At 37.3% G+C, this 25,410-nt stretch overlaps 1 protein-coding gene across 3 annotated transcripts in view; it reads right to left on the reverse strand.

Moving 5' to 3' along the window:
- The window catches only part of ATG4A (autophagy related 4A cysteine peptidase), a 71,488-nt gene that overhangs the window by 40,813 nt on the left and 5,265 nt on the right, over positions 1–25,410 (reverse strand). For 2 of the 3 annotated variants that reach the window (XR_014014205.1, XM_081221898.1), the window contains exon 1: positions 1,898–1,986. The exons of the other annotated variant lie outside the window; for it this stretch is intronic. Coding sequence is in view for 1 of the 2 variants with exons in the window: in XM_081221898.1 (XP_081078024.1) it covers positions 1,898–1,955 (58 nt within the window). In the remaining variant the exon portion in view is untranslated. Of the gene's footprint in view, positions 1–1,897; positions 1,987–25,410 lie in introns of those variants that run through there. 3 annotated transcript variants of the gene reach the window in all.

A 25,410-nucleotide genomic window follows, 5' to 3' on the forward strand; every position in this document is an offset into this window, starting at 1 on the left:
AAGAGTTCAGAAATAAACCCACGCACCTATGGTCAATTAATCTACAACAGAGAAGGCAAGAATATACAATGGAGAAAAGACAGTCTCTTCGATAAGTGGTGCTGGGAAAACTGGACGGCTACATGTAAAACAATGAGATTAGAACACTTCCTCACATCATATACAAAAATAAACTCAAAATGGATTAAAGATCTAAATGTAAGACCTGAAACCATAAAAATCCTAGAAGAGCTCATAGGTAGAACACTCTTTGACATAAATTTTAGCAATATTTTTATGGGTCTGTCTCCTAAGGCAAAAGAAATAAAAGCAAAAATAAACAAATGGAACCTAATTAAACTTAAACTCTTTTGTACAGCAAAGTAAATCATCCACAAAATGAAAAGATAAACTACGAATGGGAGAAAGTATTTGCCAATGATATGACCAACAAGGGGTTAATATCCAAAATATACAAAGAGCTCATATAACTCAATATCAAAAAAAACCCAATTAAAAAATGAGCAGAAGACCTGAATAGACATTTTTCCAAAGAAGACATACAGATGACTAACAAGCACATGAAAAGATGCTCAACATCACTAGTTATCAGAGAAATGCAAATCAAAGCAACAAGGAGATATGACCTCACACCTGAATGGCTATCATCGAAAAGCCTACAAATAATAAATGTTGGAGAGGATGTGAAGAAAAGGGAACCCTTGTATATTGTTGGTGGGAATGTAAATTGATGCAGCCTCTATGGAGAACAGTATGGAGGTTCCTCAATAAATTAAAAATAGAACTACCATATGATCCAGCAATTCTACTCCTGGGTATGCACCTGGAAAAAATGAAAACACTAAATCAAAAAGATACATACACCCCAATGTTCATAGCAACACTGTTTACAATAGCCAAGATATGGAAGCAACCCAAGTGCCCATCAACAGATGAATGGATAAAGAAGATGTGGTATATATATACAATGGAATATTACTCAGTCATAAAAAAGAATGAAATACTGCCATTTCCAGCAACATGGATGGACCTAGAGAATATTACACTTAGTGAAATAAATTAGACAAATACAAATACTGTATGATATCACTTATATGTGGAATATAAAAAATAATACAAGCAAATATATATGTAAAATGGAAACAGACTTACAGATATAGAAAACAAATTAATGGTTACCAAAGGGGAGAGGGAAGGGGGGAAGGGCAAATTAGGGGTATGGGATTAAGAGATAAAAACTACTATGTATAAGATAGATAAGCAACAAGAATATACTGTATAACACAGGGAATTATAGCTATTGTCTTGTAATAACTTTTAACAGAGTATAATCTGTAAAAGTACTGAATCACAATGCTGTACACCTGAAACTAATATGGTAAATCGACTCTACTTCAATTTAAAAAAAGAAAGGAAGGTGATGTGGAAGGCAACAAATGATTAATCTGGGAATGAATGGATCTTCCACAACCTTGAAAAGGTGGCATTAGAGCTGAAATTTAATGGAAATAAGATATAAGTGGGATGGGGGAAGGGAGGAAACTCCTGTATGGGGGAACACCGAAAGGATTTGGCAAGCAACTGCATGTGGGATGGATCTGGGAAGAGTGAGAAAGAGAGAGTCAAAAATAAGTTGCAGTTTTCAAGTGTGGGTGATGAAATGGTAGCAGAAAAACATGGTTGGGGATGGGGGATAATAATCTTGATCCAGCCAGAACCTGTTGGAGTCATGGATTTGGTTGACAAAGGAATGAGAGGTTAAAAAAAAAAAAAAAGCAAAGAGGAAAATCAACCTGCATAGGGATCATGTAGACGGGCATGGTAGATGGCAGGTTGATTAGCAGAGCCTAGGAAAACAGGAGGAAATCAGAAAAACAAAACTCAGCCTAAAATGTACCTTCATCCTCTTCCTCCTGGGTCCACTTAGTGTCCTGGTCTTCCCAGCCTCTGCTCATCTGTGCATAGGCCCTGCCCCCATCTTCATTTCTCTTCCTTCCAGTGCCCTGCTTTTCTGACAACCAAGAATTTTGAAAATAAAGAGCTGGAAAACAATTCTTAGCACTGGTCTAGACCTATGCTATCCAGTACAGTAGCCACTAGCCACGTGCAGCTACCTACAGTTAAATGAATTCAAATTAAATACAACCAAAAATTCAGTTAGTTGCCTTAACCACATTTCAAGCACTCAATAGCCACGTGCAGCTAGTGGCTTCCATATTGGACAGCACAGCTGTAGAATAGTTCCATCATCACAGTTCTATTGGACAGTCCTATTCTAATGGCATTTCTATGATTCTGTAGGAGATAGAGGTGGGGTGGGTTGTTAGGAGGGGTACTCCAAGTGCTTGGAAGAGAAGATGGGTTCACTTGTCTCTTTCTTAAGAGAGCCTGTATGTGAATTTCTAAGTAATTGAGGCGGTAATTATTTATTAAGTTCCGTACGTGGTTCGGTGAGGAATACAGAGGAAACATCCTTATAAACATTCACTAAATGTTACATAAACAAGCTAAGGCATCATAGAAATCATAATCTAGTTAAGCATATGAGCCTTAGGTAAATCAAAGAGCTAAAAATATAAGGTAATGTATATAGGCAAGTGTTGATAATAACTAAGTGCTGTCAAAATTCAGAAAAGGGGGAAGTCAGTCAGCATTGGAGTCATCAGGGAAGATTTCAAGGACGATGTAGGATTTGGACTGGTCCCTAAATTATTGCTTGGATATGGATGAGCAGATATAAGAGGGAAGAATATTCCAGATGAGAGGAACACCTCATGTGTGTCAGAGACAGGGACAGGTTCCAGAGAATACTGAGCAAAGAGATTAGATAGGTGGCTTGGGACTGGATTGTGGAGGCTGGAAAGCCAGGCAGTATAGTCCAAAGTCTCAGTAAAGCCATTAACAGTTTTCAGAGCACTTTCACATGATCCTGTGACAGCCCCTTGGGATAGCCAGGGCAAGGATCATTACTTTCATTTTAGAGTTGAGGAACTGAGTCTCAGGTGATATGACTTGCCCAGGGTTATATAGTTAATGAACAATATAACCAGGATTCAAACTGAGTTAATCTTACTCTCCATTCAGTATTCTTCCCACTATACCTTGCTGTTAGGATAAAAGCTAGATTTGAAGCACTGGAGAGAGGGAGACCAATGAGAAAGTTGTAATAATCCAGGCATGAAGTGTTGAAGGCCTGACCTAAGGTGGCAAGAAACCAGATGCTCTGGTTATATAATATCCCATAAAGCAGACTGACAATTCAGTACCCACTGTTTATAGGGGAGAGTAAGAGTAGACAGTCTGAGGTTAGAACACTATAGTTATTTTTAACTGGAAGTGATCTAAACTACCCCCAAAGGAATAAATATTAACAATATAATTCATATACTGTGTGTCCGGACTTTTCCAGACAGCTGTAGGCAATGTTTCGGACACGGTTCCTAAGCAAATATCACTTTATATGTCTATGCATTTTAATGAGCCATTTCTGACTTTATTTCCTCTGTCAATTTCAATTTTCATTTCTGAAAACTAATTAGTCATATGATTTCTTACCTCATCTACATTTCCAGTGAGAAAGGACTAGTGCAAAAAGGTCAAGGAGCTACAGGCCTTGGAGTTTTTCTACCCTATTTAGTAAAACTAATTATTAGCTTAGCAATTAATTACCTAATAATGATTTACTAAGAAAACACTAAAATACACCATTGCCAGATTAATCTTAAAGGATTTCTCTGCCCATGTCACTAAGCGGCTCAGAAATTTCCACCAGCTTCCCAGATCGCCCCAACTGATAGGAATCAAATACAAATTCATCAGCCTGGCATTTAAGGCCCTCTCCAATATGGCCACATTCTACATTTCTAATTGTTCCCCACTGCTCATTTACTCCTTCATGAGATCTACTCTTTTCAGCCAATATAAACCACATGATACACTGGAGGATCTTTGCTCATTCATGTCCTACTTGCACATAAGTCCTACCACAAATACTACCTTCTCTATGAAGCCTTCTTCCTCAATTTTCCCACCAAGAAATACTTGCTCCTTCTTCTAAGCCTCTATAGTCCTTTATTTATATCTCTTTTATGGCACTGGGCCCTTTTTACTTTAGATTATTGTTATTTGCAGGCATGTCATCTCTCTGCTATTGGAATGAATTCCCATCTCAGCCCACGTAGTGTTCATCTCTGTATCTCCTACAGTTCTGATCATAATGCCCTGCAGTAAGTTGTCCCCTAAGGGCCAACAAATGTTTATTGAATGAATGGGCACACTGACTAAAGTCCAAAAGCTGGTTTATATGTCCATCCACACATTAATTTAACAATCCTTTGCTGAGTGCCTATCATATGACCAACACTGTGCTAGGCCCTGGGGGTAGCAACATATTTTAAGCAGTTTCAAGTCTAATGGGAAGATAATGAGAAGGAGAGTTCATTTTGATATAGTATGGTCAGTGTCTGCACGGGGGCTAGGGCAGAACAGCAGAGGGTTGTCTAAGCCAGCCTAGGGTACAGAGAAGGCTTTGGGAAGAAAGATGATGGCAGGACTTAGCCTTAACGGATAAAAGTTAGGCAATTTGGGCAGGGGAAGGACGTTCCAGGCCGAGGAGAAACGTGGACCAAAACACTGAGGGCTGAGAGACCATGGAATAGTGATGCCACATGGAGACTGTCAAAGATTGAAGTTGATGAGGCAGGCAGGGCTGAGAGATGCTGGTCCTGGAAGCCTTGGTAAAAATTCTGGACTTAACCCAGGCTTCATGGAGCCCCTGAAGGGTTTCAAATACATCCAAGAGGAAGTCTAGGTATTCCACTATTTGCAGAAACCAAGCTGTGCAACAAGTAATTGCCTGTAATGTAGTTGCTTTTTTTTTTTACATTCATTATCAAATTAAATTCTGTTAAGAAACAAAACAAAACAAAACAGAAAGCCTCAAAAACCTGAAGTAACCATCTTTGTCAAGGAAGGGTTTAAGGTGAGTCTCTGTTTTACAGCACACTCAGTGGTACAGCACAACTGGAGAAACCCTGAATCTTTTCCAGAAACAGTACTCTTCATTTGGAGCACTTTTCCAGTTTTCTCCTCTGTTTACAACCACCTCACCCACTTCCCAGACCACAGGAATTTTCCACACACCCTTTCAACATCACACTTCATTAGTAAATGTTGCTAGCAGACATATGATGTTTAAAAATTCTTTACCTCCAATGTAATGTAAAATTATACTGTCAGAGTTAAATTGTTGGATTACATAAAATTATATGTGTATCTTCACTTCCAAAACAAAAGATGTACTCCCAAGTTAATCCTAAGGCAGATTTCTGTAAAGTGAACTTGATTTTTCAATGTTATTTTATGATCATTTGAGCCACATTACCCAAGAAAAGACAATTTGACCCCATCCAGAAAAGATACAGCTTGTATTAAAATGGTTCCTCAGCCCTGATGTGCACTCTATGTATCAGACACAAGGAAAATAAATATCTATCTACCCACAAGCATGAAAGACCCAACCCTCCAACCACAACAAAAATACTCTCTAATATATGACAGGCAGAAAATCTTGACCTGCTAAACAAAACACAGATCCATTTTTAATCCCTAAAAGTGGCTCTTCATAAAGTGGGTTTTCTTATTCTCTGCCATCAGTTCTTTCATTAATACTAAGTTAAATTATTCTAAGTTAAATTAATTCAGTTAAAATGTCTTCTTATTGCACCTACCCTAGCAATTCCACTCTTAGTTTTATATCCAAGAAAAATGAGCACTCATGTCCACCAAAAGATATGGTAAAAAATGTTCATAGCAGTTTTATTCATAATAATCAAAACCTAAAAACACAAATGTCTATTGACACAGATGTTATGGACTGAATATTTGTGTCCTCCCAAAATTCATATGTTGAAGCCCTAATTCCCAATGTGAAGGTATTTGGGGTCTTCAGGAGGTAATTAGGTCATGTGGGTGGAGCCGTTATGAATGGGATCAGTGGCCTTATAAAAAGAGATACCAAAGAGATGATCTCTCTCCAGCATGTAAGGACACAGCAAGAAGGTGGCTGTCTGCAATACAGAAAGAGGGACCTCACCAGACATCTAATCTGCTGGTTCCATGTTCTTGGGCTTCTCAGCCTCCAGAACTTGTGAGAAATAAATGTTTGCTGTTTAATCCCCCTGGTCTATGGAATTTTGTTACAGCAGCCTGAATTGACTAAGACAAGGGGAATGGATAAATAAATTGTGGTGAATAACACATGGGAATGGTACACAGCAACAAAAAAGAACTAATACCATACGCAAAACATGGATGGATCTCACATACCTTATGCTAAACAAAAGAAACCAGACACAAAACAGTACATACAATACAATTCTATTTATATAAAGTTTGAAATCAGGAAAAGCTAACCTATGATGATAGCAGTCAAAGTAGTTGTTACCCTTGGGAGAAGGTACTGACTAAGAGGAGGCAAGAGAAAACCTTCTGGGGGATCAGAAATGTTCTATCTTGATATGGGTGGAGGATGCACGTACATAAAATTTCATTGAGCTGTACACTTAAGATTTGTGTACTTTATTGTCTGTAAGAAATACCTCAGTTCGGGCTTCCCTGGTGGCGCAGTGGTTGAGAGTCCGCCTGCCGATGCAGGGGACTTGGGTTCGTGCCGCAGTCTGCGAAAATCCCACGTGCCGCGGAGCGGCTAGGCCCGTGAGCCATGGCCGCTGAGCCTGCGCGTCCGGAGCCTGTGCTCCGCAGCAGGAGAGGCCACAACAGTGAGAGACCCACGTACCGCAAAAAAAAAAAAAAATCTCAGTTCAAGAAAAAAGAAAAAGATAAGTCCCTATAGTGGATTTATTTCTAGTACAGATTGGCAATACGAATAAAAATTATGCTAACAACAAAATATTATTTTGTTATCAGGAGCAGAGATAGAGTTATGAATTTATCCCTGTACACACACACACACACACACACACACACATCAAATATAAGTGCAAGTAGTTTGGGGCTTCAGATATTATTTAGATATAAGGCTAATTTATTGGATTTTTCCATTTATAGCATTCCAAAATGTTATCTATTTATACAGGATCATTTTGATTTGAAAGTCACTTCATCAGAGAAATATATTGAATTTGTTCCCCAAACCTTAATGAAACAAAACATAGTATACTAAAGAGAACACTGGCCTATGAATTAGAAGAGCTGGGTTTTATTTCTGCTCTTTTACTAGCCAAGTTACCTTGGGCCAGCCTTCAAGCAAAGATTCCCTTTCCTTATCCATAAAATGGAGATAATACTTTCCTCCCTACAAAGCTATAGTGAGGATCAAATAAGAAAATGGTTGTGAAAGTGCTTTGTAAAATTTAAAGAAGTGTTAATATCCTCAAAGCTGTGTTTAATTAGAATTTGTGCCTGAGTGTGGCCAATAGAAAATGTACTTAAATTTCAAAGCTTGTATTTCAGTTTCACATATCTTACACTTCACCAGAGTCAGGATTAGCACATACACTCAAATTCTAATATATCTGAAAAGTTGAAATAATTCCATTATAATAAATACTAAAAATAGGTATGTTCAGGGAAGTAGAGTTAATAACTGCCTTCCTTGTTTTTCCTAATTATGACTTCTACATGTAGCTCTAGTGATGTAATATGCATTATATTCAGTTCACACTTCTAGAACTTTGAACTGTGTCTGCAACCCACGCCATAGTCTCCCTCTCCATTATGAACTTCTCAATATCTGCCCCTGAAGGCTGCTCCCATTTATACCCTCTGCCATCCATTGTGACCACTATAAAAAGTTTTTTAAATATTCTTCACTCTGAAATCTTTGTCAGAGCCCTGAATACTCCTAGTCAGAGAGCCCCAAATGGAAGCTCTTTTGTGTCACCTTTGGAAGTTTGTTTCTCTGATGAGAGGAAGTGATATAGGCCAGAGTAGCCTCAAAATGCTTCCTGTCACCAACTGTTCTTTCCACTGGACCCAGCAGGAAACTACTGATTGGAGAGCCATGCAGTGTGAGAGGAGCTTGACAGAAGGAAAAATTAGGGTGATTTGGCTTCAAGGACTCCAGTGGTTCCTGTTCCTGGAGATTTTGTTCTTAGTTCCACAGCTAAGCTCCCCAAACTAGAACAAGCTTGCAGATAAACAACAAAACAGACTAGAGAAGGTAAATCCTGAGCCTCTTAAGATCCGTGAAAAACATTCCCTTCAGGCATTAAGTCCTAGTTAAGAAGTCTCTGTCGAGCCTAGTGAGCTAGGGAATGGGGATGAATTTTACAAAAGTAGATCAAGAGCAGCCAGAAGGGTCAACTGACAAGGAACAAGACAGAAAACCATGAAAATCTAATATGGATTCACACACACACACACACACACACACACACACACACACTAAATGGCCTATGACCATTTAGTGCAAGGGCAAACATTAAATCACATTTCAATAGGCCTTAGAATACCACTATATTATAACACAATACAACAACTGACAGTCATAATAATGATCCTTAACCAAAAAAGATTAAATTATGTCCATAAACAGAGTATAAGAAGTCAGAGGAGTAGACTGTTTCATTGAGGTTGTTTGTTGTAAGAGAATTCCACTCAGGGTGGTTAAAATGTTTTAAAAAAAAAACTCATGGTGCTTAAATTAGAGAAATAACGAGCCATTTGAAAAACCTAGTGATTAAAAATGTCTTGAGGCTTCCCCAGGGGCGTAGTGGTTAAGAATCCACCTGCCAATGCAGGGGGCATGGGTTCAAGCCCTGGTCCGGGAAGATCCCACATGCTGCAGAGCAACTAAGCCCATGCGCCACAACTACTGAGCCTGCACTCTAGAGCCCATGAGCCACAACTACTGAGACCACGTGCCACAACTACTGAAGCCCATGTGCCTAGAGCCTGTGCTCCGCAACTAGAGAAGCCACCACAATGAGAAGCCCACGCACCACAACAAAGAGGAGCCCCCGCTCACCGCAACTAGGGAAAGCCCGTGCACAGCAACGAAGACCCAATGCAGCCAAAAATAAAATAAAAATAAATAATTTTTTTAAAAATCTTAAAAAATAAATAAAAATGTCTTTTTCCCAGAAAGAGTCACATAGCAGAGGTTTTCTGAAAAAGGAGATGAGCATGGTATAACTTAGTCAGAGAAGGCTTCATGGAGGAGGCAGGACTCAGGGTTGGGTTTACTTTGAAGTCTCTTTCCATTCAAAGTCTGGTTCTGCCTTTACTGATTTCCACCCTTAAGCACACCTGCCAGGGCCTCAGGTTGAATGTCACTAAAGGAGACTAGTCCTAAGGGAAATTTAATGAGAATGAATAAAGAGAAAGATGGGATGCAGACCCTGACCCCATTCTATTGTATCATAAAGGAGCTGGCTAAGGCTTCAATGACTGAATAAGCAGAGTCTCTGGTATGGGCAGCAATTGTGCCAAGCAGCAGAGAATCTGTAGGAATGATGAATTGTACCCCATCCATAGTTCTTTACTCTGAAATTACTGGAAAAGCAAGGTTTAGCAAAGAATTTTAACTTCAACTTTTATTTAGTATATAGAAGTACACCAATGGGAAACTACAAAACATTACTGAAAAAATTAAAGATGACACAAAGAAATGGAAAGACATCTGTGTTCATGAGTTGAAAGACTTAATATTGTTAAGATGTCCATACAACTGAAAGCGATCTACAGATTCAATGCAATTCCTCAAAACCCAGTGGCAGTTTTTTGCAGAAATAGGTAAATTCATCCCAAAATTCACAAGTAATCCCAAGTGACCCCAAATAGACAAAACAATTTTGAAAGAGAAGAACAAAGTTGGAAGACTCATACTTCCTAATTTCAGAACATGTTTCAAAGCTATGGTAATCAAAACAGTGATACTAGCATAAAGACAGACAATAAAACGAAAGGAGTCGAATTGAAATCAGGGTCTCAAAAAGATATTTGAACATCCATGTTCATAGCAGCATGATTTTCACTAGCCAAAAGGTAGAAGTAAATAATCTGAATGTCCATCGATGGATGACTGAATAAACAAAATGTGGTATACACATACAATGAAATATTATTCAGCCTTAAAAAGGAAGGGGATCCTGTCACATGCTACAATATGGATGAATCTTGAGAAAATTATGTTAGGTTAAATGTCAATCACAGGACAAATACTGTATCACTGCACTTATATGAGATATCTAACTAAACTAGTCAAACTCATAGAAACAGAAAGTAGAATGGTGGTTATCAGGAACTAGAGAAAAGGTAAATTGTTGTTTAATGGGTACAGAGTTTCAGATTTGCAAGGTGAAAAAGTTCTAGAGATCTATTTTACAATAATGTGAATATACTTAATACTAGTGAACTGTACACTTAAAATTAGTTAAGATGGGTTTCTTTTTGTTGTTGTTATGTGCTTTATACCACAGTAAAAAAAAAAAATTCCTAAAAAAATAAGTATACCAATGCAGGTAGGGATGAGAGTGATTTTACCTATTCTTAACTAGATTTTTACTGGGAGAAAGGCTATAGCTAATACAGCATCCATGTTTTCTTTAAGTAACTACTTATATAACTTCTGGTTCTAAGAAAAGACAGAATAGATACATTTCTTTATTCTTCCCAATAAGTACAGCTAAAAACACTGGACATTATAATATATATAATAATAAGTAACATATTAATATAATGATATAATAATATTAATATAGCACATGTATGTGTGCATATATATGTATATATATATATGAACTTTGAAAGGTGGAGAGAAGACAGTTTGGCTAGGGATCTCAAGACATAGGCAATGACCTGGCAATGAGTTCCCTGGGTTTTGTTTCTAAGTAATATACCTCCTGGACCTGGTGATGGAGAAGACAGCAACCCAGAAATGCCAAAGGATGCAGACAAAAATGTCCTCCCAAAAGCTCTAGCCAAAGGAATAGGAAAGGGGTGGGGCAGCCTACCAAGATAGAAAACTTTAAGACAGTAACTGCCATACACTATCCAAGCACCAGAGAAAAACCTGTGGCCTCATCCCACACCCATTAGCAAAGACCAAGTGGGGAGCCTAGACTTCTACCTTCATCTGGCTGTAAAGAGTCACACATACCCTTCCCCCACTCGCTGAGGTGATTTCAAAAAAAGGCTTAAGTGGGGATCTGCGACATTCATCCCTTCCAGGCAGTAATGAAGCCCCTAGAACATGATGGTAGAGGAGGCCATGAGCAATAGCAAGATGTCCTTCTCTCTCTAAGCCAGGGTGGTGTCAGCAGAGGTCTAGTGGGGAGCCTGAAATTTCACCCTTGCCGAGTAATAATGAGGGACCCCTACTCCTACCTCAGTATCAATGGATTGTGAATGGGAAACCCTGACTCCCACCCCTCCCTGACAGTAATGAAGCCATGCCCCCATTCTTGCACCTGAGCAGTCTCAGAGCTGACTCACTAAAAAGAAAACATTGATATAAGATCCAGGGTCTCATAATACCCCAAACGTCCAGGATACAATAGAAAATCAGTCATCATACAAAGAACCAGGAACATATTAAGTTGAGTAAGAAAAGAAAATCAACAGAAACCAACATTGAGATAACATACATACTGGAATTATCCAAGAAAGATTTTAAAGCAGCCATTATAAAAATGCTTCAACAAGAGGGAAGGAGAGGACTGGAATGTACACCAGCATTCTGGCTCTTAGAAGGGCTGCCCGAGGGACTGGTATCTGTCTTACCAGAATTGGGGTGCTGATAGAGAGCTGGCTCACTTTGGATGCCTGGTGGTCACTGAGAACAAAAGAGAGTGGAGCAGCTTGCTCCTGTAGAACCAGAGAACATGCACTGGCACAGAGAGGCACCAGTAGGAGCAAGGATTCACAATCTCCTGAAAGAGAAACTGGCAGGCCTCTCTAATTGAGAAATTGCATGCATAGGACCAGAGAAGTCACATCCCACTAAAAAAAAGGTTTCAGAAACCCCAGAATCTCTAGCCATGCTGACTGGTGAAGGTCTTTCACTGTACCAAGCCAGTCCATGAAAAATGGGAGAAGTGGCTATGTTCTCAAATATGCAGACCCCAACACAAAGTTACATGACACACAAAGGAACAGGCAAACATGACCAAAAAAAAAAAAAAAAAGAACAAAATAAATCTCCAGAAACTGATCCTAAAGAAACAGAGATATATAAAGTATCTGACAAAGAATTCAAAATAGTCATCATGGATGATCCACAAGCTCAATAAAATGGTGTATGTACAAAATGAGAATATCAACAAAGGGACAGAAAATACTTTTAAGAGCACCAAACAGAAAATTATAGCTGAAGAATATAATAACTAAAAACTTCACTGGAAGGGTTCAACAGCAGACTAGATTAAGCAGAATAACCAGTAAGTCAAAGACAGGTCACTGAAAATTATCCAGTCAGTGGAACAAAAAGAAAAAAGAATGAAAAAGAGTGAAGGAAGTCTAAAAGACTTATGGGATACTATCAAATTGACTGATAAGTGCATTTTGGGAGTCCCAGAAGGAGAAGAGAAAGGGATAGGCAATTTATTTGAAGAAATAATGGCTGATAACTTTCCAAATCTGGGGAAGAAAATGGACATGTACATTCAGAAACCCAATGGACTCCAATGATAACCCAAAGAAACTGAAATTAAGACATGTTATAATAAAATTGTCAAAATTTAAAGACAAAGGGAATTTTGAAAGCAGCAAGAGAAAAGCAACTCCTCACAGCAAGGGAACTACTATAAGACTATCAGTGTATTTCTCAGCAGAAACCTTGCAGGCCAGAAGGGAGTGGGATAATACCTTCAAAATACTGAAAGAAAAAAATGCCAGCCAAGAACACTATAACCAAGAAAATTATTCTTCAGAAATGAAGGAGAGGGCTTCCCTGGTGGCGCACTGGTTGAGAGTCCACCTGCTGATGCAGGGGACATGAGTTCGTGCCCCGGTCCAGGAAGATCCCACATGCTTCAGAGCGGCTGGGCCCGTGAGTCATGGCCGCTGAGCCTGCACGTTCGGAGCCTGTGCTCCGCAACGGGAGAGGCCACAACAGTAAGAGGCCCGCATACCGCAAAAAAAAAAAAAAAGGAGAAATAGACATTCCCAGATAAGCAAAAGCTGAGGCAGTTCATTACTACTAGATCTGTCCTACGAAAAATTCCGAAGAGAATTTTTCTAATTGAAATGAAAAGAAACATGAAAGCATACGGAAGTATAAAGCTAATAAAAGTAAATATATAGGCAAATACAGAACACTGAGTACTGTAACAGTGGTGTGTAAAGCATTTTAATTCTGGTATGAGGTTAAAAGACAAAAGTATAAAAATGACTATAACAAAAATATGTTAATAGATACACAATATAAAAAGATGTAATTTGTGACACTGATAACATAAGGTGTGGTGGGGGGAAAAGTAAAAGTGTAGAATATTTGTATGTAATTGAAGTTGTTGTTATCAGTTTAAGTAAATGATTATAACTGTAATATGTTTTACATGAGCCCCATGGTAACTGCAAAGAAAATACTTATAGAATATACACAAAAGAAAATGAGAAAGGAATCAAAGCATGTCACTAAAAACATGAATGAAAGAAGGGAAGGGAGCAAGGGAGTTAAAGAGGACAAAAAAGGTACAAGACAGACAGAAAATAATAAAGTGGCAATGGTAGGTTCTTCCCTATCAATAATTACTTTAAATGAAAACGAATTAAATTCCCCAATCAGAAGACGTAGTGGGGCTGATGGACAAAGAAACAAAATCCAACTATATGCTGTCCACAAGAGACTCACTTTATTTATTTATTTTTGGTATTCTTTTTTTTAAACTTTTTAAATTAATTTTTATTGGAGTATAGCTGCTTTATAATGTTGTGTTAGTTTCTGCTATACAGCAAAGTGAATCAGCTATATGTATACATATATCCCCTCTTTTTTGGATTTCCTTCCCATTTAGGTCACCTCAGAGCAATGAGGAGAGTTCCCTGTGCTATACAGTAGGTTCTCATTAGCTATCTATTTTATACATAGTAGTGTATATATGTCAATCCCAATCTCCCAATTCATCCCACCCCTGCCTTTCCCCCTTGGTATCCATACATTTGTTCTCTAAGTCTGTGTCTCTATTTCTGCTTTGCAAATAAGTCCATCTGTATCATTTTTCTAGATTCCATATATAAGCGGTATTATACAATATTCTTTTTCTCTTTCTGGCTTACTTCACTGTATGACAGACTCTAGGTCTATCCACATCTCTGCAAATGGCACAATTTCATTCCTTTTTATGGCTGAGTAATATTGCATTGTATATATATACCACATCTTCTTTATGCACTCCTCTGTTGATGGACATTTAGGTTGCTTCCATGTCCTGGCTATTGTAAACAGTGCTGCAATGAACACTGGGGTGCATGTGTCTTTTTGAATTACGGTTCAGGTATATGCCCAGGAGTGGGATTGCTGGATCATACGATGGTTCTACTTTTAGTTTTTTTAAGGAATCGCCATACTATTCTCAATAGGGGCTGTATCAATTTACATTCCCAACAACAGTGTGAGAAGGTTCCCTTTTCTCCACACCCTCTCCAGCATTTACTGTTTGTAGATTTTTTTGATGATGGCCATTCTGACTGGTGTAAGGTGATACCTCATTGTAGTTTTGATTTGCATTTCTCTAATAATTAGTGACGTTGAGCATCTTTTCATGTGTCTATTGACCATTAGTACGTCTTCTTTGGAGAATGTCTATTTAGGCCTTCTGCCCACTTTTTGACTGGGTTTTTTTTTTTAATATTGAGCTGCATGAGCTGTTTGTATATTTTGGAGATTAATCCCTTGTCAGTTGCTTCGTTTGCAAATATTTTCTCCCATTCTGAGGGCTGTCTTTTCATCTTGTTTATGGTTTCCTTTGCTATGCAAAAGCTTTTAAGTTTAATTAGGCCCCATTTGTTGATTTTTGTTTTTATTTTCATTACTCTAGGAGGTGGGTCAAAAAGATCTTGCTGTGATTTATGTCACAGAGTGTTTTGCTGTGTTTTCCTCTAAGAATTTTATAGTATCCAGACTTACATTTAGGTCTTTAATCCATTTTGAGTTATTTTTGTGTATGGTGTTAGGGAGGGTTCTAATTTCATTCTTTTGCATGTAGCTGTCCAGTTTTCCCAGCACCACTTATTGAAGAGACTGTCTTTTCTCTATTATATATTCTTGCCTCCTTTGTCATAGATTAGGTGATCATAGATGCGTGGGTTTATCTCTGGGCTTTCTATCCTGTTCCAGTGATCTATATTTCTGTTTTTGTGCCAGTACAATACTGTCTTGATTACTGTAGCTTTGTAGCATAGTCTGAAGTCAGGGAATGTGATTCCTCCAGCTCTGTTTTTCTTTCTCAAGGTTGCTTTGGCTATTCAGGGTCTTTTGTGTTTCTGTGCAAATTGTAAAATTTTTTGTTCTAATTCTGTGAAAAGTGCCATTGGTAATTTGATAGGGATTGCACTGAATATGTAGATTGCTTTGGGTAGTATAGTCATCTTCACAATATTGATTCTTCCAATCCAAGAACATGGTATATCTCTCCATCTGTTTGTGTCATCTTTGATTTCGTTCATCAGTATCACTGATGAACATACATACAAAAATCCTCAAGAAAATACTAGCAACAGAATCCAACAACACATTAAAAGGATCATACACCATGATCAAGTGGGGTTTAACTCAGGGATGCAAGGATTCTTCAATATATGCAAAACAATCAATGTGATACACCATATTAACAAATTGAAGAATAAAAACCGTATGATTATCTCAGTAGATGCAGGAAAAGCTTTTGACAAAATTCAACACCCATTTATGATAAAAAAAACTCTCCAGAAAGTGGGCATAGAGGGAACCTACCTCAACATAATAAAGGCCATATACAACAAACCCACAGCAAACATCATTCTCGATGGTGAAAAACTGAAAGCATTTCCTCTAGGATCTGGAAAAATACAAGGATGTCCACTCTCACCACTATTATTCAACATAGTTTTGGAAGTCCTAGCCATGGCAATCAGAGAGGAAAAAGAAATAAAAGGAATCCATATTGGAAAAGAAGAAGCAAATCTGTCACTATTTGCAGATGACATGATACTATATATAGAAAATCCTAAAGAAGCCACCAGCTACTAGAGCTAATCAATGAATTTGGTAAAGTTTCAGAATACAAAATTAATACACAGAAATCTCTTGCATTCCTATACACTAACAATGAAAGATCAGAAAGAGAAATTAAGGAAATAATCCCATTTACCATTGCAACAAAAATAATAAAATACCTAGGAATAAACCTGCCTAAGGAGGCAAAAGACCTGTACTCAGAAAACTACAGGAGACTCACTTTAGATTTAAGGACACACATAAGCTGAATTTGAAAGGATGGAAAAAGTAATTCCATGCAAAATGTAACTAAAAGAGCGTAGGCGTGGTATACTTATATCACACAAAATCGATTTTAGTTTAAAAAAATTGCCAAGAAATACAAAGAAAGACATTATATAATGATAAAAAGTCAATTCACCAGTAAGTTATAACAACACAAATATAAAGCATGCAACATCAGAGGACACAAACATATGAAGCAAACACCGACAAAACTGAAGGAAGATATAGACAGCAACAAAATAGTAGTAGGGGATTTCAACATGTCACTCTCAATAATGGACAGAACACTCAGACATGAGATCAGTAAGAAAACAAAAGACTTGAGCAACACTATATGAGCCTAACAGCCATATATAGAACATTCCACCCAATAGCAGCAAAATACACATTCTTCTCAAGTACACACAGAACATTTCCTAGGACAGATCACATGTTAGATAACAAAATAATTCTTAACAAATTTTAAAAGGTTGGGATCATACCAACTACATTTTCCAACCACAATGGAATGGAACTGGAAAATAATGGCAGGAGGAAAACTGGAAAATTCACAAATATGTGGAAATTTAAAAACACACTCTTGAACAACCCGTGAGTCACAGAAGAAATCAAAAGGGAAATTGGAAAATACCTTGAGACAAATGAAAATGAAAGCACATCATACTAAAATTTATGGAATGCAGCAATAGCAGTACTAAGAGGGAAGTTTATAGTGAAAATTGCCTACATTAAAAGAGAAGAAATTTTTCAAATGAACAATCTAATATTACATCTCAATAAACTAGAAAAAAAGAACATATTAAGCCCAAAGTTAGGGGAAGGAAGTAATTAAGAGCAGAAATAAACAAAATAGAGAATAGAAAGAAATCGATCATACTAAGTGCTGGTTTTTTTTAAAGATCATCAAAATGTACAGACCTTTAACTACTGTAGTTTAAAAAAGTACTCAGATAAATAAAATCAAAAATGAAAGAGGAAAAAAATTTTAAATGTAAGAGGAGATATTATAATGAATGCCATAGAAATTAAAAGGATTATATTGACTACTATGAACAATTATATGTCAACAAATTGGATAACCTAGAAGAAATGGATAAATTCCTAGAAATACATAACTAATCAAGACAATCATGAAGAAACAGAAAATCTGAACAGAACTATAAGTAGCAAGGAGATTAACTCAGTAATCAAAAACATTCCAACAAATAAAAAGCCCAGGACCAGATGGATTCACTGGTGAATTCTATAAAACATTTAAAGAAAAATTAACTTATTTTAAAGAATTAACTTTAAATTCATGTCTAAGTTAGTTCTTAATTTAAAGAATTAACTTCATTCCTTTTTAAAAAGAGTTTCAGAAGCCAGTCTTTCTCAAACTCTTCCAAAAAGCTGAAAAAGAGGGAGCCCTTCCCAGTTCACTTTGTGAGGCCAGCACTATCCTGATGCAAAAACCAGAAGACACTACAAGAAAAGAAAACAATAGGCCAATATCCCTGATGAATATAGATACAAAAATTTTCAACAAAATCCTAGCAAACCAACTTCAACAGCACATTTAAAAAATTATACAACATAACAAAGTAGAATTTATCTCCAGGATGCAAGGATAACTCAACATATGCAAATCAATCAATGTGATACACCACATTAACATAATGAAGGGAGAAAAATATCACATGATCATCTCAATAGATGCAGAAAAAGCATTTGACAAAATTCAACACTTTTTCAGGTTAAAAAGTTGAGTATTCTAAACTCAACCAACTAGGAATAAAAGGAAATTACCTCTACATGATAAAAGCCATATATAAAAAAGGTCCACAGTTAACATCATACTCCGTCATGAAAAACTGAAAGATTTCCTCGTTCAGGAACAAGACAAAGATGCCCACTCTCACCACTTCTATTCAACATACTACTGGAAGTTCTAGCCAGAGCCATTAGGCAATAAAAAGAAACAAAAGGCACTCAAATTAGAAAGGAGGAAGTAAAATTAGTTCTGTTTATATGACATGATCTTATATGTAGAAAACTCTAAAGACGCCACAAAAATTGTTAGAACTAATAAATTAATTCAGCATATGCTCTATTAAGTCTTTACAGGATACAAAATAAATATGCAAAAATCAGTTATATTTCTATATGCTAACAATGAACCATGTGAAATGGAAATTTAGAAACCAATTTCATTTAAAACAGCATCAAAAAGAATAAAATACTTAGGAATAAACTTAACGCAAGAGGCGAAACTCTTGTACACTGAAAATTACAAAACATTGCTGGAAGGAATTTAAAGGTACAAATACATGGAAATATATCTCATGTTAATTGATTGTAAGACAATATTGTTCAAATGTCCACACTATCCAAATCAATCTACATACTCAATATGATCCCTATCAAAATCCCAATGGCATTTTTTATAGAAATAGAAAAAATCCTAAAATTCATGTAGAACCCCAAATAGCCAAAACAATCTTGAGAAAGAAGAACAAAGCTAGATACCTCACACTTCCTAATTTCAAAACATATTACAAAGTTACAGTAATCAAAACAAAATGGTGCTGGCATAAAGACAGACATATGGACCAATGGAACAGAGCACAGTGCCCAGAAATAAACCCACACATATATGGTCAAATGATCTTTAACAAGGGTGCCAAGAGTACACAATGGGAAAAGGATAGTCACTTCAACAAATGGTGTGGGGCAAACTGAATATTCACATGCAAAAGAATGAAACTAGACCCTTATCTTACACCACACATAAAAATCAACTCAAAATTAAAGCCTTCAGCAGAAGACCTAAAACTATAAAACACTTAGAAAAAAACCTGGGGAAAAAAGTTCAAGATATTGGTCTTGGCAATGATTTCTTGGATATGACACTAAAAGCACAGGCAACCAAAACAAAAACAGACAGGTGGGACTACACCAAACTAAAAATCTTCTGCATAGCAAGGGAAACAATCAACAGAATGAAAAGGCAACCTACAGTATAGGAGGTTATTTATATATGTAAACCATATCTCTGATAAGGGGTTTATATCCAAAATATATAAGGAACTCCTACAACTCAATAGCAAATAATAATAATAGCAACTTTATTTTAAAATGGGCAAAGGACTTGAATAGACATCCCTCCAAAGAAGACATCCAAATGGCCAACAGATATATGAAAAAAGTGTTCACCATTACTAATGCAAGGATGGCTATTTTAAAAAAAATAACAAGTGTTGGCAAAGATGTAGAGAAATGGAACCTTTCTACACTGTTGGTAGGAATGTAAAATGATGCCACTGTTATGGAAAAATAGTATAGACGCTCCTAAAAAATTAAAAATAGAACTACTATATAATCCAGCAATACCATTTCCGGGTATTTATCCAAAAGAATTGAAAACAGGCTTTGGAAGAGATATTTGCACTCCTATGTTCACTGCAGCATTATTCACAATAGCCAAGAGGAAGAAATAACCTAAATGTCCATCAATGAATGAATAAAGAAAATGTGGTATATATATGGTATATAAATACAATAGAATATCAGTCTGCCATATAAAAAGGAAACCCTGCAATACGCTACAACACAGATGGAACTTGAGGACCTTGTGCTAAGTGAAATAAGCCAGTCACAGAAGATCAAATACTGCATGGTTCCACTTAAATGAGGTATCTAAAGTAGTCAAACTCATAGAAACTGAAAGAATGGCGGTTGCCAGGGACTAGGGGGAGGGAGAAATGGGGAGTTGCTATTCAGTGGGTATAGAGTTTCAGTAATGCAAGACGAAAACAACATCTGGGGAGGACTTCCCTGGTGGCGCAGTGGTTAAGAATCCGCCTGCCAATGCAGGGGACATGGGTTCGAGCCCTGGTCTGGGAAGATCCCACATGCCATGGAGCAACTAAGCCCATGCGCCACAACTGCTGAGCCTGTGCTCTAGAGCATGCAAGCCACAATTACTGAGCCCATGAGCCACAACTACAGAAGCTGCATACCTACAGCCTGTGCTCTGCAACGGAGAAGCCACCGCAATGAGAAGCCCGTGCACCACAATGAAGAGTAGCCCCTGCTCATCGCAACTAGAGAAAGCCCACGTGCAGCAATGAAGACCCAACGCAGCCTAAAATAAATATAAATAATTTTTTAAAAAATAATATTAAAATAAATTTTTAAAAACGTGCCTATAGTTAACAATATTGTGTAATGTACACTTAAAATTTTAAGAAGGTAGATTTCATATTATGTGTTTTTTACCACAATAAAAAAATATGTGAGGGGGCTTCCCTGGTGGCGCAGTGGTTGAGAATCTGCCTGCCAATGCAGGGGACACGGGTTCGAGCCCTGGTCTGGGAGGATCCCACATGCCGTGGAGCGGCTAGGCCCATGAGCCACAACTACTGAGCCTGCGCATCTGGAGCCTGTGCTCCGCAATGAGAGGCCGCGATAGTGAGAGGCCCGCACACCGCGATGAAGAGTGGCCCCCACTTGCCACAACTAGAGAAAGCCCTCGCACAGAAATGAAGACCCAACACAGCCAAAATTAATTAATTAATTAATAAACTCCTACCCCCAAAACTCCTACCCCCAACATCTTAAAGAAAATGTGATATGCAGCTAAACCGCTGCTGAATGGGAAATTTATACCACTAAATGCTTACCTCAGAAAAGAGGAAAAGTCTCAAATTTAAAAATATAATTTCCCACCTTAAAAAAAAAACTAGAAAACTAAGAGTAAAATAAACCCAAAGCAAGGACAAGGAAGGAAATAATCAATTTAAGAGCAAAAATCAATGAGATTGAAAACTGAAAATTAATAGAGAAAAATCAATGACATAAAGAGCTGATTCTTTGAAAAGATCAATAAAATAGACAAGCTTCTAGTGAGAATGACAAATAAAAAAAGAGAGAAAACACAAATTATTAATATCAGAACAAGACAGGGGATATCACTAGAGACTGCAAACACCAAAAAGATAAAGGAAATATTACAAACAAATTTTACAATTTTGAAAACTGGACCACTTCCTTGAAAAACACAAACAAACACCCAATACAAAATAGATAATTTTAGTAGTCCTATAGCTATTAAGGAAATTGAATCTGTACTTTTAAAACTCCAGGGCTTCCCTGGTGGCGCAGTGCCTAAGAATCTGCCTGCCAATGAAGGGGACACAGGTTTGAGCCCTGGTCCAGGAAGATCCCACATGCCATGGAGCAACTGAGCCCATGCACCACAACTACTGGGCCTGCGCTCTAGAGCCTGCGAGCCACAACTACTGAAGCCAGTGCACCTGGAGCCGTGCTCCCCAACAAGAGAGGCCACCACAATGAGAAGCACGTGCACCTGAAGGAGGAATAGCTCCCGCTCACCGCAACTAAAGAAAGCCTGCACAGCAAGGAAGACCCAACACAGCCAAAAATAAATAAATAAATAAATAAAAATAAAATTGCCTTAAAAAAAAAACTCAAAAAAAAATCTTCAGGCCCAGTTGGTTATACTAGAGAATTCTACCAACCACTTAAAGGAAAATTAATACAGTGTAGAGACTATTACACAATCTCTTCCAGACAATACAAGAGGAGGAAATACTTCCCAATTCTTATTATAAGGCTAATATCTCATTGATATGAAAATCAGACAAAGACAGTACCAAAAAATTAAATAACAAGCCAATATCATTCATGAATAGAGACACAAAAATCCTTAACAAAATATTAGCAAATAGAATTCAGCAATATGTAAACAACTTTGTACACTATGACCAAGTGGATTTATTTCAGAGATGCAAGGTGGGTTCAATATTTGAAAATCAATCAGTGTAATTAAAAAATCACATGGTCATATTAGTGGATACTGAAAAAGCTGTTTGACAAAATTCAACATTTATTGACGATAAAAATCCTCAGAAAGGCCTTCCCTGGTGGCGCAGTGGTTGAGAGTCCGCCTGCCGATGCAGGGGACACAGGTTCGTGCTCCGGTCCAGGAAGATCCCACATGCCGCGTAGCAGCTAGGACCGTGAGCCATGGTTGATGGGCTTGCGTGTCCGGAGCCTGTGCTCCACAACGGGAGAGGCCACAACAGTGAGAGGCCCATGTACCGCAAAAAACAAAAACAAAAACAAAATCCTCAGAAAACTAGGAATTAGAGAAGAATTGCCTCAATTTTAAAAAGAATATCTACCCCCAAAAAACTACAGTTAACATCACACTTAATGCTGAAAGATTGACTGCTTTCCCCCTAGGACTGGAAACAAAGCAAAGGTTCAGCTCTCACCACAGCTATTACACATAGTACTGGAATTCTGAGCCAGAACAATAAGGGAAGACAGAGAAATAAGAGGCATAAAAAGTGGAAAGAAAGAAATACCACTGTCCCTATTTGCAGATGACAAGATGGTCTACAAAGAAAATCCAAAGAAACCAACAACAGAAAAAACCTCCTAGAACTTAATCAGTAAATTCGGCAACATTGCCGGGTACAAATTATATAAAAATCAATTGTATTACTATGTACTAGCAATGAACCCATGGAAACCAAAATTGAAAATACAATACCATTAACAGTCACACAAAAAATGAAATAATTATAATTCTAACAAAACATATACAGGACTTGTATGTTGAAAACTACACAATGCTGAAAACGACACAATGCTAGCAAAAGAAATAAAAGAAGATGTGAATAAATGGAGAGATATGCCCTGTTCATGAACTGAAAGACTCACCATAGTAAAGATTTCAGTTCTCCCCAAATTGATATACAGTTCTTATACAATTCCTATCAACATCCTAGCAAACTTTTTTTAGATATAGGCAAGCTTATTCTGAAAAGTATAGGGAAAGACAAACAAACAATACTGAAAAATAATAAAGGAAGAAGTATCACTCTACCCGATTTTAAAATTTATTATAGAGCTATAGTAATCAAGACTGTGTGAGATGGCAAAGGGACAGACACACAGATCAATGAATCAGAACAGAGAACCCCAAAATAGGCCTATACAAGTACAGCATACTCATTTTCTACTATAGTACAAAAGCAATTCAATAGAGCTGAAGCAACTGGACATCCATAGTTTAAAAAAATTAACCTCAACCTAAACCTCAACACTAAATACAAAAATTAACTCAAAATGGATCATGGACTTGAAGGTAAAATATAACTAAAAAAAACTTTAGAAGAAAATCTAGGAGAAAATCTTTGAGACCCAGGGCTTAGTGAAGAGTCCTTAGACATAGCAACAAAAGCACAATCCATAAAAGAAAAAAATTGATGAACTGGATATCATCAAAATTAAAAGTTTTTGCTCTATGAAAAAATCCTATTAATAAGATGAAAGGACAAGCCATAGACTGGTAGAAAAAATATTTGCAAACTACATATGTGACAAAGAACTTATATCTAGAATATATAAAGAACTCTCAAAATTCAACAGGTTAAAAACAAAAAAAACCCAAACAATGCAATCATAAAATGGGCAAAGGATTTGCAATAACGTAGATGGAATTTGAGGTATTATGCTAAGTGAAATAAGTCAGATGGAAAAAGACAAATACTGTATGATTTCACTTATATGTGAAATGTATAAACAAACAAAATAAATAAACAAATGAAACCAAATATAAACAAACACATAGATACAGAGAACAGAGTAGTGGTTACAAGAAGGGAAGGGGTGGAGGGAGGGCAAAATGGGCAAAGGGGGTCAACTGCATGGTGACAGATAGAAACTAGATTTTTGGTGGTGAGCACACTGTAGTGTACACAGAAATAAAATATTGTACACATGAAACATATAATGTTATTAACCACTGTTACCTCATAATTTTTTTTTATTTTAAAGAAAATAGGCAAAGGACATGAAGAGACATTTCACTAAAGAAGCTATAGGGATGGAAAATAAACACATGAAAAAATACTGACCATCGTTAGCCATTAGAGAAATGCAAATAAAACCACAATAAGATAGCACTATGCACCTATCAGAATGGCTAAAATAAGAAACAATTACAACAACAATGCTGGTAAGGATGCAGAGAAACTGGATCTCTCATACATTGCCAGTGGGAGTGTAAAATGCTATATAGCCACTCCGGAGAAGTTTCTTTAAAAACTAAACATACACTTACCATATGACCCAGCAATTACTCTCCTGGGCATGTATCTCAGACAAATGAGAGTTATGTCTACACTAAATCCTATACTCAAATGTTTATAACAGTTTTATTTGCAACAGATCCAAACTGCAAATAACCAAAATGTCTCTCATTAGGTAAATGGTTAAACAAACTGTGGTATACCCATAGCATGAAACACTCCTCAGCAATAAAAAAAAAGAACAGACTACTGATACATGTATCAACCTGGATGGATCTCGAAGTCATTAAACAAAGTAGAAAAAATTGGAAAAAATCACATTCTCCATTACTTCATTTATATAAAATTCTCAAAATGACAAAATTATAGAGTAGGAAAACAAATTAGTATTTGGAAGGGGTTGTGGATAGCTGTGACTATGAAGGGGTAGCTTTCTAGTGAAGGAATATTTCTGTATCTTGATTGCAGTTATGGTTGCACAAATCTATGCAAGTGAGAAAATAACATAGAACTGTACACACACATCCTACCAATGTCAATTTCCTGTTTCTTACTTTGTATTATAATTGCATAAAATGTAATGATTGGAGTAAACTGGACGAAGAGCATATGGTACTGTTTTTGCAACTTCTTGTGAGTCCCTTATTCTTTTTAGTAAAAAGTTTAAAAGTAAACCAGGGCTTCCCTGGTGGTGCAGTGGTTGGGAGTCTACCTGCCGATGAGGGGGACGCGGGTTCGTGCCCTGGTCCGGGAGGATCCCGCGTGCCATGGAGCCGCTGGGCCCGTGAGCCATGGCCGCTGGGCCTGCGCGTTTGGAGCCTGTGCTCCACGGCGGGAGAGGCCACAACGGTGAGGGGCCCGCGT

Source organism: Mesoplodon bidens (assembly GCF_964165515.1).
Source record: "Mesoplodon bidens genome assembly, chromosome: X".
In the NCBI taxonomy this organism is placed as follows: domain Eukaryota; kingdom Metazoa; phylum Chordata; class Mammalia; order Artiodactyla; family Ziphiidae; genus Mesoplodon; species Mesoplodon bidens.